The 10,833-nt window shown below is 53.3% G+C and overlaps 1 protein-coding gene across 2 annotated transcripts in view; it reads left to right on the top strand.

The window, feature by feature from the left end:
- Positions 1-455: 455 nt before the first annotated feature.
- KDM4B (lysine demethylase 4B) overlaps positions 456-10,833 on the top strand; it is a 74,374-nt gene continuing 63,996 nt past the window's right edge. The window contains exons 1-2 of one of the 2 annotated variants that reach the window (XM_036399397.2): positions 456-534; positions 9,577-9,727. In XM_036399397.2, coding sequence (XP_036255290.1) covers positions 9,587-9,727 — 141 coding nt within the window. In that variant the 5' untranslated portion in view covers positions 456-534; positions 9,577-9,586. Of the gene's footprint in view, positions 535-9,539; positions 9,728-10,833 lie in introns of those variants that run through there. The other variant, XM_054517360.1, reaches the window with a different exon arrangement.

Genomic DNA, 10,833 nt, shown 5'->3' with positions numbered 1-10,833 from the left:
TCCCCGCCGTTCCCCGCCCGGCGGCGCGGGGGCGCGCGCGCTCGCCGCTCCCCCATTGGCGCAGCGCGGCCGCAGCGCCCCCGCCCCGCTCTGTGCGGCTCCTCACGTCCTCACCGCCCCGCCCCGCGCCCGACGGGCACCAGGCGCCGCCAATCAGCGCCCGTCCGACGCCCGCCTCGCCCAATGGCCGCTGGGGGCGGGCCGCCGGCAGCAGAAGGCGGCGTGCGACTGGCGGAAAGCGCCTGAGTGACGGGAGCGCTCCTCGCTGCCCCGCCTGTCGGTGGGCGGACCGTCGCTCCGCGCCGCCGGCCAATCAACACCCGCGCTCGCCTTGTTATTCGGCGATCGGGCTCGCCACTGGCTGGACCCGCCGTCCGTCCCCGGGGGCGCGGCCAATGGGCGCGAGGGCGGTGCCGCGCGCGGCCAATGGGCGCGGCGGGGAGGCGGGTGCAGGTGGTGGCCGCGGGGCGCTGCGCTCGCCTGGGCGCCCCCCCTTCGCTGCGCCCCCCGCGCCGCCGAGGGCCCCGCGCGCAGGTACGGCCGGACCGCGCCCCCGCCCCGACACCGGCACCGCCACCGGCCCCGGCCCGAGCGGGCCCGCACCCCGCCACCCCGCGCTGCGCCCCCCGCCGCGCCGGGCCCGCCGCCGCTCCCGGCCCCGGCCCCGTCCCCGCCGCTCCCGGCGCGGCCCCGGCGCTGCCGCTCCCTTCCGGGCCCGCGGCCCCCGCGCGGCCTCCCCCGCAGGCCGGCCCGGACGGGCCCGCACCGGCCCCGCCGCGCTTTGTGTGGGTGGCACCCCCGGGAAGCGGCGGCCCCGGGGGTCCCGGTGCCCCGAGCCGGGGCTGCCCGCGGGGATTCACCGCTCGCGGGGTTCGGGCGCACACGGGGATCAATGGCGACCCCGGGGCTCGGCTCGGGGCCGGGGGCTGGGGGCGAGCAGGAGCTGCCGCCGGCTCCGTGATTCGGTGCTGGGAAAACTGGGGGCAGGAAGGTGACAGCGGCCGGGGCTGGGCTGTTCTATCGGTGCTTCCCTCCTCCGACACTGTCAGAGTCTGGGCCCAGCCGAGGCGCTTCTCTCCCGTTTCTGTGAATTCCTCTGTGAATTCCTCTGTGAATTCCTCGTGCGTGTGCGCGGTGTGAGCCCGGCACAGCCCCGCTGTCCCCGGGCCGGGGGAGCGGGCACAGCCCCGGACCCTCGGGAGCTGCGGGGTTTGTGTGCCCGGGCTCTGGGGACTGCCCCGGCCCCAGCTGCTCCTGTGTGCGGCAGCAGAGAGGATGGAGGGGAGGGGATGGAGGGGGAACCCTTCGGGAAACCCTTCCTTGGGCTCTGCAGAGGGGACAGGAGCTCGGGAGGGCTGGAGCGGTGCCAGGCCTTGGCATGGAGCTCAGGGGAAGGTGCTGGGCACTGCCCAAGGTGCTGGGCACTGCCAGGTTCCCCAGGGAATGGTCCCGGCCCTGTCAGGATGCCCAGGGTGGGATTGTTGGGGGTCTGTGCAGGCCCGGGGGCTGCGCTGGATTCTCCTGCGGGTCCCTCCCGGTTCGGGACGTTCTGGGGTTCGCCCAAAGGTGTTCTTGGCTTTCCTGAGGCTCGTGGTTTTGAAGGTGTTGAGGAGCCAGGGGTGTTGCAGAGAGGCAGCTTTGGACCCCTGTGTACTGAAGAATGAAGGCACCAGGGAGGGTCCATTTCATCCCTGCTCCCTCTGCGTTGGGATGGAGCTGCGGCAGGGGCTGGGCTGCTGCTCTGCCCTGGGACACTGGATCTGTGCTCTGTAACTCGTTTGTGAAAGCAGGACCCTCCCAAAACTAAATTTCCTTTAACCAAAAAGGGAGAATTTTAAGAAGCTCTGTCCGTCTGAAACCTGATAGTATTTCACCCACAACATTGCTCATTTCCTGGGAACTTTTGCTTTTTTCTCGTCACTTTCCTTTTCCTGTTTTACTGAAATTCGCAGAGTCAGGGAAACCTCAAGCCTAGAATCTCAAACTTACAGTTACATTTTAGCAATTACATCAAGTAACTGTTGGAGCACCCAGTAATTGCTCTGTGACAGCAAGTTCCCAGTTCTTGGGCTTCCCTGTAACAAGAGAAGGAAGTTGGGGCGGGCTGACCAACTCCTGCAGTGCCAGAAGGATCCTGAAGGAATCCTGAAGGAATCCACGGCTGTTCCTGCCTCATGAGAGGCAGGAGTTCCTCCCATGCAAAAGAGAAAAGGAGATGTAGGTGGATATAAAGTGATTCCTTGTTCCAGAGCTGATGTTCATGGATGAAACATTCACTGGAGCATCTTTTGACAGGAAAATTCTGTCTAACCCTCCGTGGTGGATTGTTCTTTTTAAGCTGATTGGAAAGAGATAATTGCCTTGACTGGCCCAGTGGGACCAGAATACATATATATATATATATATATATATATATATGGTCCTATATATAAACGTGATGTATGAAATATGTTATATATTAATATATATACAAAAGGACATAAAATATATTTTTATATATAAAAATATATAGAAGGGGTCAGTTTTGTCAGTAAGTCAGAGCACTTTGGTGTCACATTCCAAGTTTGGCTTTAGGATGAACGTGAGCCTTTATAAATAAAAATAAATAGAGATTTCGCCAGCTTTTGATGGGAAGTCAAGAGGAAAATTCACTTTCAGGGAGAATCCCACCCGTTTGCTGTAGATAATCCTGGCTATTGGTCATGGGGAGTGCTCACCTGTTCCCCTGAGCTGTGGGGACACTGCTGCTCTCACTGGGAGCTGTTCTCAACTCTTGTCAAGCACCAGGGAAAGATTCAGCAGCTAAAGTGGGAGTTCCACAGCTCTGCAGGTGGTTTAGATCACCCAAAACACAGACAGCTCCTGAAAACTCGGAGCTATTTCCATATAAAAGGTTGTAAGAAATTTGATGTGAGTTGGGAGAACCAGTTTGGCCAGCCCTGCTGGAAGGGCTCTGTGAGGATTTCACATTTATGCAGGGTTATGTTTTATTTCCTCCTGGGATGTCCAGCAAACGGTGTCAGCATCAGGAGGCTCTGATTCGCCTTGCAAGTTTAAATCTCATTTTTAGAGCGGGCAATCCACCTGAGAGCAGAAATGATCGTGGTGAGCTGCAGGCTGAGGCGCCCAGGCAGCAAGGGAGGGAGAGCTCTTGGCAGTCAGGAGAAACTTGGGTGCTCCTCACTGAGTTCTGGGCAGTCAGGAGGGCTCGGGACTGGTGGATTCCCCTTCCTGACTCGCCCAGGCTCAGGCTGTGCTGTGGGGAAGGGTTTGCAGAGCCTGCGCTGCCCCACGTTCCTTCACTGGAGCATCTGTTAATAGCGAAGATGGATGACAGCTCAATGTGTCACACAAGTGAGGGATTTGCTTAATGGCTTTGGATGCCACTGGGATCCTCCGGGGCCGCACGGGGCGCTGCTGGAAGGAATTATTTGTCATCTGGTGAAGAATTCGAGGGGGTTTGTCCGTTTGCAGTAGCAGCTGAAATCCTGGATGCTGCAGAATGTTGGCAGAAATCCTGTGATTTCCCACAGGCTGGGGGATATTAATGACTTATCACTGTGGGATATGAGAAAGGTTTCTCCCTTTCCCCTGTTCTTCACTAAACTGATTGTTGCTTAATAAGATTTTCTCTTTTTAACCTTTGTTTTGGACCAAATATGTTCTGTCTTGTCACAACTTAGGGGTAGAGCCGTTTGCTACCATGGCTTAATTAAGGTGCTTATTTTCATTTATATTTTCATTTATATTTTCATTTATATTTTCATTTATATTTTCATTTATATTTTCATATTCACTCTCCTTTATAAATGAGGCAGCTCCTCAGTCGTGCTCTCACTGGATTACACAGGAGAACACTTTTGTGTTCTGCCCTTCCTTGGTCTGGGTGTGCCTCACTCCTGGCAGAAGTGACCTGAAGCTTCATTATTTTTATGTTTTATAAGGCTCATGAACAAGCCACAGTTCCCAGATCCTCAGAGAATACAGGATTGCCATTTTGTTCCTAAATCTCTTAGAAATCCTGCTTTTGAATATGACCCAAGAAGTGAATGTTGGAGGTTGGTGGGGGGGCTGAGGTGATTTCTGAGGTTTTCTGATATTCCTTCACAATTTTGGACACAGCCCAGGACAATGGAGAGGCCTTTGGTGAGCTTTTGGTGCAGATAAGAACTTTTTATGGAGTTTCCCATATTTGATCTCAGTTCTGTTGGCAGAACAAGCAGCACAGCTTTGCCTGGGTGGGGTGGGTCAAGTTTGGAGCTGCAGCTTCCAGAGAGACCTGGATAAAACAGAGCTGGGAGAGATCCAAATTGTCTCATTTCACCTCAAAGCTCTGGGGTTAATTTAGGCTTTAAATTGTCACTCCTGGAGCTGCAGGTTTGGCTGAAAGGTGTGAAATGGATGCGGGCTGGGAGAAGCCTGGGGGGGAATGAGGTACCTGGGGGTACCTGGGCAGGTGAGCCAGGAAAGGGCTGGGGTTCCTGGGGTACCTGGGCAGGTGAGCTGGGGAGGGGTTGGGGGTACCTGGGGTTCCTGGGGGTTACCTGGGCAGGTGTTCTGCAGGGCTGTGCTGATCTGGGGTTCCTGGGGGTACCTGGGGGTACCTGGGGTACCTGGGGTTCCTGTCCAGCTGAGCTGGGGTTCTGCAGGGCCATGCTGGGCTGGGGTTCCTGGGGGTACCTGGGGTACCTGGGGGTTCCTGGGGGTTCATGGAGGTTCCTGTCCAGGCTCACTGGGGATCTGCAGGGCTGAGCCAGGCTCGCTGCTCCTCTGCCCGAGCTCCGGAGCATTCCCGGCATTGCCGGCAGCTGGAAGTGGGTCAGTGTGTCACACCCGGCCCGGGCATTGCCTCGGGCACAAAACCAGCCCAGGGCTTCCTTTTGTATGGGCAGGGCGGTTAAAAACGCCTCTGACAGCCCCGTTTGTTGAGGGCTTTTGTTATAAAAATCTAAAGGAGCTTAGAGAAGTCGAGCAAGTTGCTGAGAACCCCAGGCTTTCTGTTCTGGAAAGAAAACTGGGAATTAGTCCCCACTAAGGTGTTTTCTGGTGCAGGAATCACCTTTTGGGCAAAGCTCTGCAGTAATTGGGGTTCCTGCTTGCTTTGCAAGGTTGTGATGTCCTTTCCTGTAGGAATAAAGACTGTGAGGAGCTGCCTCATTTATAAAGGAGAGTGATTGACCCCATGAAAATATAAGTGAAAATAAGTACCTTAATTAAGCCACGGTAGCAAATGGCTCTACCCCTAAGTTGTGACAAATAATCGAGGCTCCTGCTTGCCTTGCAAGGTTTCTGATGTCCTTTCCTGTAGGGATAAAGACTGTGGGATAATTTATTTTAACATTTGCAGTGCCGCTGCCTTGGATTGAGGTGCCGTGGGTTAAAACTTGGAATTCCTGTTCAGATTCCACGGCTCAGTCCATGTGAAGTGCCTTTTGTAACACTCGTTTAAGTTGTTTTTGAAAGACCCCCGAAGCCTCGCAGTGGAGATAATAAATGCAGCAGAGATAACTGGTGCCATGCAGCAAACTGAGCCTCCTGCAGGCCTTGGGGAGGCTGGGCCTCAGTCAGTTCACAGTCAGCTTTGTGAACTGATTTGTGTGGTTTTAGGGTGAGTTTATCTCGTCTGTTTGGTCAAACTTTTGAGGTTTTGAGGTTCTGATCTGGATTTAGTCAGAAATAACCATTACCTGTTATTGTTACTTATTGTTGCCTCAGGCAATAATAAACTGTTTTAAAGTCATCCCCATTTATTGCTCTTAAATGTAACCACTTTTTTTTTTTTTTCCCCTTTTAAATACAGTTTGTGATTAAATAATTTTGTTGTTAGAGAAGTGTGTGAGTAACTGTGCACTTCTACAGCCAAGAGGGTGTTTTGGGGGAAAATTTTATTTTCCCTTAATGAGCTACATATGCTGCTTGATTTCAAGTACAGGAGGATCTGGAATTGTGGAGGAGTCTCGTGGAGTGTAAAATTTGATAGAAAATAACCCTCAATTTGTCAAATCCCAAGCACTGTAGATCTTCATCCCTGTGCTGGGTGGGAATGTTGTCTCTGTTCCTCTTTCCCAAATATTTCCTCTGTTGTGTTTACTTAGCCTTTGTGGAGGATATACAAGAGTCAAAGCAATTTGAATGTTAAAAATGTGATGAATTGAATCTATAAATATTTCTGGGGGAAAGGTGTTAGTTTAAATCCTTGCTGTAATTGCCCAGTAGTTTAAAACTGGGCTGAGCAACAGCAAAATTCAGACTTAAAAATTTACATTTTGTTTGTCAAAGTGCTGGAATCTGATTCTTGGGAATAGAGGGGAAGGAGATCATCAGTGGGGCAGCAGCAGGAACTGCTCAGAAATCCCAGCCCTTTTCCTGGAGGAAGGATTCCCAGCCTGTCAGTCCTGTAGCAAGCTCAGTCCTTGATCTCAGCTGGGTGTCTTGGACTTTTTCTGTGCTGTACAAAGGTTTCAGCCAACAGGTGCAGGATTTCAGTCACAAAAGTGCCTTGGTTCACATCGGTTTTGGAAGGGAAACGTCTCATGTGAAAGTCATTGAAATTAAAGCTCAATTCTTTGTGTGCACCGACATCGTCCCTCTGGAGACAAGTTTTTGTGCTTCCTCACAATGGTTGAAAATTAGAAGGTTTTCATAATATTCCAGGTTGTTACTCTCTCACAAAGAAACAGAATGGATCCAGCTGAGACAAATACCTTCACTCTTCTTTTCGGGAGCTGATGGGGGCTCTGAGTGCAGAATCCTCCTCCTCAGTATTGAGAGAAGGGTTTGTTCCCACCTGGCCCTCACCTGCAGCCCTGCTGGGGCCGGGAGGGGCCCTCAGTGCTCTCAGAACAGTCAGAGTCCTCTCTGGAACCTTGCAGGGATGCTGGCAGCTCCTTAGGGCACTGCTTAATTGGGGCCATCTCCTGAAAATGCCCGATGAAGCTGCAGCCCCTGTCCTGCTGTGTGTCCTGGGTGATCCCAGGAGCTGGGACAGAGCTGGCCACGACTCCTGGGATGGAGGTGGCCACAAGTCCAGGTCCTGGCAGTGCTTTCCCAAAACAATTCCACGTGGGAAGCGCTTGGGACAGAAATTCTCCCCTCCCCAAGCTTTCCCTGGGCCTGGGTGTTCCCAGCTCCCTGGGGCTGCTGGGGGAAGCTCCCACATCTCACCGAGCTCATGGAGCTGATTCCCCCCTCTTCCCATGAGCTCTCTGGCCATTTTATTGTAATAGTTTAATTAGTTTGATTAGCTAAATGTACATTATCTGGGGTAGGCGTTGAAGTGTTCTTCAGATGGGACTGCACATGGAAAAATCTTGTGTTTTGCTGTCTCTGGACTAAAGAATTCCAGAGTGCCAGGTGATGCTGCTTGTATTGAGGCAGTAGACCTTTTAATTAATTAATTAAGCTTTGCAGGAAGTAGTTTTATCCTTTGATTAATTGATTAAGCTTTGCATGCAGTAGTTTTTGATCTCCCTTCCTTACAGGAGCACGTATTTTCACTCTTTGCTCCGAGTTTATCGCCTAAAAAATTGGAATTTTGTGAGAGAATCTTGAGGGAAGGATGGGATAAAGCCTGGCTTTGGCTGTTTGTTTTGCCCTGGCTGTGGGTAAAGCTGCAGATCCTGGGAAGCCTCTCTGGAGCAGATGGTGCTGGCAGGGCTCCTGCTCAGGGTGGAATTCACTCCTGAGCCAGCTCCTGCCGGGGCTCCCCGCTCCCCTCGGCCCCTGCCTTTTCCAGACCCTGCCCAAAAATAGCCCCAGTGTTCCCAGAAGGTTGTGGCAGGCTGTGGGGTGGTTTCTGTCCCTGTCCCATCCCCTGCAGCCCTTTCCTCCAGCTCAGCCCCCTTTTCCTGGGGGATTTGAGCAAACCTCTGGCAGATGGGTCCCCAGCTCCCCTGGCTCATCCCAGGGATTTCCTTCTCGTGCTCCTGCAAGACATTTGTGCAGGAAAGCCTCCCCCTGGGCACGGATCAATCTGCTGCTTCTCCTGCAGTGCTGACCCTGAAGCAGCAGGTTTTGTTCTCAAAAGGCAATTTTTGTTCCTTCTTTGGCAAGGTTGGGAATCTCCTTGGGCAGGGCCACCCTGAAGATGGAGGGGTTGCTTAAATGGCCCTTTTGTTTCCAAGCTGCAACAATTCCTGTTGGAGATGAGAAGTGAAGTATCTTGGGGTGAACAGGGTGAAATGGTGTTTTTCTCCCTCAATTTGTTTTGCTCTGGGATTTCCTGCAATACTGGGATTCATAATTTGATTTTATTCTGGGCTGGGTTCTGCATCTCTGGCTCGTGGCTTGGGAAGGCCTTTTCTGCCTGTGAGAAGCTGTGATTTTATGCATAAAATTCTTTTAAAGACTCCTTGGGGAAGGACATAAGACTTGCAGATCCTTGTTTTGAGACAAATTTGCATAAAAGTTACTGTGTAAAATTCTGATGTTTTCTGGCTTCTAAAATTTCACTCAAAACTGTTCACGTGCCTTCGAAATAAAAAGTTTTACCCAGTTAAAATGAAACCTTGGTGCCCTGGGTGCGGAGTCTGCCCACTTTAGCTGGTTTTAATTCCAGGAGCTGGGAGCACTGGCTGTCTCTGGGGCGAGTTCTGTGCCACACTCACCCATTCAGACACAGAGCTGGGAGAACTCCCTGCTTCATTTGGTGTTTTCCTAACGCTGTGAGTACTTCCAGGAGCATCTGCAATGCTTCTTGGCTGCTTTGAAATCAGTTTAAACACACTTTAAATGCTTTTTTTCCACGTTAAAGCCTGGCAGGAGCTGTTTCCCTGCAGTTCATCCTCCACAGCCCAGCACTGCCATCTCGTGAGTGCTCAGGATGTGGAGCTGCTGCAGCTCCTCCTCATGGAGAACTCCTTCCTGGGCATATCTGCAGCTGAAATGCCACTAAAACCTCTTATTTCCCTTACGGATTTCCTGCATCACCTTAAAAAAGTCCATTTTAAAAATCGTGATTTCACCCTGAACGGTTTGAGAGTTTGTTTTGGATGTTTTGGAATTGTGTGTCTGTATTTCTTGTAAGACTTGCCTGACACTTTGTTCTGTTTATGTACGTTGCAAAGACAAAGTGTAATGAAAATACATTAAAAAAAAAGAAACCCCTTAATTTTATAATTTTTAGTGTAGTTTAGCCCATGAAAAAAAAACCCAAATTTGGGAAAGCTGTTGGGTTGAACCTAAACAGAAAACGGTGAAGCATTTTGTTGGAAAACTTGTGGGGTGGCAAGTTGTGCACAGTGCCAAGGCTGAAGGTGGTGAGGAGTTGTTATTTTTGTGGCACCATCCTCATGAGGCACCACTTTCTGTGCTGAACTGGGGGCAGATGTGGTTTATATTTAGCCCCTGGCCGAGCTCTCGGGTGATCCTGGTGTCAGGAGCTCCTGACTAAGTGGATTTTTGGTTGGGAGCTCCTCATGTCCGTGTCAGAGGGTCGTTCTTCCAAATCCCCCCCTTGCGGGAGTCAAGGGAGGAAATGAAAAATCTCTGCAGGCTTTCTGTGGAGCTCCAAGAGCTGGGAGTTAAAACCCAAAGGTTTAACCAGTGTCCTTTCCTCCCTGTGCGTCCCCTGTGCAGGACTGGAGCTATGGGGTCGGAAAACCCCAGCCCGCAGAACCCTGGCTGTAAGATCATGACCTTCCGGCCCTCGCTGGAGGAGTTCCGCGACTTCGGGAGGTTCATCGCCTTCATGGAGTCCCAGGGAGCCCACAGGGCAGGGCTGGCCAAGGTGAGAGGCTGGGCAAGGTGAGGGTGGGCAAGGTGAGGGGCTGGGCAAGGTGAGGGGCTGGCCAAGGTGAGGGTGGGCAAGGTGAGGGTGGGCAAGGTGAGGGGCTGAGGGCTGGGCAAGGTGAGAGGGTGGGCAAGGTGAGGAGCTGGGCAAGGTGAGGGGCTGGGCAAGGTGAGGAGCTGGGCAAGGTGAGGAGCTGGGCAAGGTGAGGGTGGGCAAGGTGAGGGGCTGGGCAAGGTGAGGGCTGGGCAAGGTGAGGGGCGGGGCAAGGTGAGGAGCTGGGCAAGGTGAGGGCTGGGCAAGGTGAGGGTGGGCAAGGTGAGGGTGGCCAAGGTGAGGGTGGCCAAGGTGAGGGTGGGCAAGGTGAGGGTGGCCAAGGTGAGGGTGGCCAAGGTGAGGGGCGGGGCAAGGTGAGGGGCTGGGCAAGGTGAGGATGGGCAAGGTGAGGGGCTGGGCAAGGTGAGGGTGGGCAAGGTGAGGGTGGGCAAGGTGAGGGTGGCCAAGGTGAGGGTGGGCAAGGTGAGGGGCTGGGCAAGGTGAGGAGCTGGGCAAGGTGAGGAGCTGGGCAAGGTGAGGGTGGGCAAGGTGAGGGGCTGGGCAAGGTGAGGAGCTGGGCAAGGTGAGGGTGGGCAAGGTGAGGAGCTGGGCAAGGTGAGGAGCTGGGCAAGGTGAGGGTGGGCAAGGTGAGGAGCTGGGCAAGGTGAGGGTGGGCAAGGTGAGGGTGGGCAAGGTGAGGAGCTGGGCAAGGTGAGGGTGGGCAAGGTGAGGGGCAAGGTGGGGCAGGGCTGGGCATGATGAGGGCTGGGCAAGGTGAGGAGCAGCTTGGGGCAGGGCTGGGCAAGGTGAGGAGCAGCTTGGGGCAGGGCTGGGCAAGGTGAGCGCTGGCCAAGGTGAGGGGCAAGGTGAGGCAGGGCTGGGCAAGGTGAGGGACTGGCTGACCTGGAATACTCATATTAATCCTACAAGTAAAGTAATTTCTTTACAATAACTGGAAGTCACCAACAAGCTCTATTAAAATAATCTCCCTAGCAAAGTCCTGGAAGGTAATTGCTTGTACACTTGAGTGGACAAGGAAACATTCCACGGAGAGCTCTTCATCAATAGCC

This window comes from Molothrus ater, chromosome 26 (genome assembly GCF_012460135.2).
Source record: "Molothrus ater isolate BHLD 08-10-18 breed brown headed cowbird chromosome 26, BPBGC_Mater_1.1, whole genome shotgun sequence".
NCBI classification, from domain to species: Eukaryota; Metazoa; Chordata; class Aves; order Passeriformes; family Icteridae; genus Molothrus; species Molothrus ater.
Note: the sequence above shows the minus strand (reverse complement) of the source record. Positions and strands in the feature narration are given on the sequence as shown.